This window comes from Fulmarus glacialis, unplaced genomic scaffold (assembly GCF_000690835.1).
Source record: "Fulmarus glacialis isolate BGI_N327 unplaced genomic scaffold, ASM69083v1 scaffold26503, whole genome shotgun sequence".
NCBI lineage: Eukaryota > Metazoa > Chordata > Aves > Procellariiformes > Procellariidae > Fulmarus > Fulmarus glacialis.
The window spans coordinates 530-1,694 of record NW_009202718.1 but is presented as its reverse complement, the minus strand read 5'-3'; the positions used below and the strand labels follow the sequence as shown (position 1 = coordinate 1,694).

The 1,165-nt window shown below is 62.5% G+C and overlaps 1 protein-coding gene across 1 annotated transcript; it reads right to left on the bottom strand.

Annotated features, from left to right (window-relative positions):
* Positions 1-114: 114 nt before the first annotated feature.
* Positions 115-759, bottom strand: LOC104074323 (claudin-4-like). Its single transcript, XM_009574401.1, has one exon. It carries the CDS (start codon positions 757-759, stop codon positions 115-117), a length of 645 nt encoding a protein of 214 aa, XP_009572696.1.
* Positions 760-1,165: the final 406 nt, after the last annotated feature.

The following is a 1,165-nucleotide window of genomic DNA, read 5'->3' as shown; positions in this document are numbered from 1 at the left end:
GCAGCCAGCGTGGGGACGGGCAGGAGGAGGCAGCGCGTGGGCAGGGGGTTGGCACGTGGAGGCAGAGCGGGGACGGTGGTGCTCGCCCTTGGGCTGGCACCCAGGAGCGGTGGCTCAGACATAGTCTTTCATGGGGTAGCCCATCGGGCTGCAGGTTTTCACCGCTCTGTACTTCTTGGGGTAGGGGTCCTGCTGGGACGGGGGTCCCGAGCAGCACAGGATGCCCCCACCAAAAAGCTGGAGGGCACTGGAGGCCCAGCCGATGTAGAGGGCAGCCCCCAGCTCTCTCTTGAGGGCCTCGGGCACCATGGGGTTGTAGAAGTTGCTGACGATGCTGTTAGCAGACCAGGAGACAGGGATGAGCAGCAAGATGCTGGCCAGGACAAAGATGGCACCTGCCACGATGGAGATCCTGGTCTTGGTGTTCTTGTCATCCACGCAGCGGGTGCAGTCCGCACCCGAGATGGCGGTGAGGAAGGCGAAGAAGGCCACGAAGATGGAGGTGATCACCAAGGCGCGAGCAGCTTGCAGGTCGGAGGTGAGCTCCAACAGGGAGTCGTAGACCTTGCACTGCATCTGCCCCGTGCTTTCGTACACACAGTTCATCCACAGCCCCTCCCAGAAGACCTGGGCCACCACGATGTTGGAGCCAATGAAGGCCGTCACCTTCCACATGGGCAGCGCGCAGGTGAGGATGGAGCCCAGCCAGCCCAGCACGGCCAGCATCAGCCCACCCAGCTGCATCGTCATCGTCGCCATTGACAGAACCTGCGGGGAGAGGGCACAGCCATCACAGACACAGCCCCGAGCCAGGGGGCTTTCTGAAGAGCATGGACTTCATGCTGCGTGTGTCCTGTTCCCCATCTGGATGGGAATGGCTGCAGACCATGGGACCACGTGCAGCATGGGGCATTGCTGCAGGACAGCTTGGGGACACGTGCGGCATGGGACATTGCTGCAGGACACTTGGGGACACGTGCGGCATGGGACATTGCTGCAGGACACTTGGGGACACGTGCGGCATGGGGACACTTGGGGCCACGGTGGGCATGGGGTATTGCTGTAGGACAGCTTGGGGACACGTGCGGCATGGGGCATTGCTGCAGGACACTTGGGGACGTGTGTGGCATGGCGTATTGCTGTAGGACAGCTTGGGGACACATGT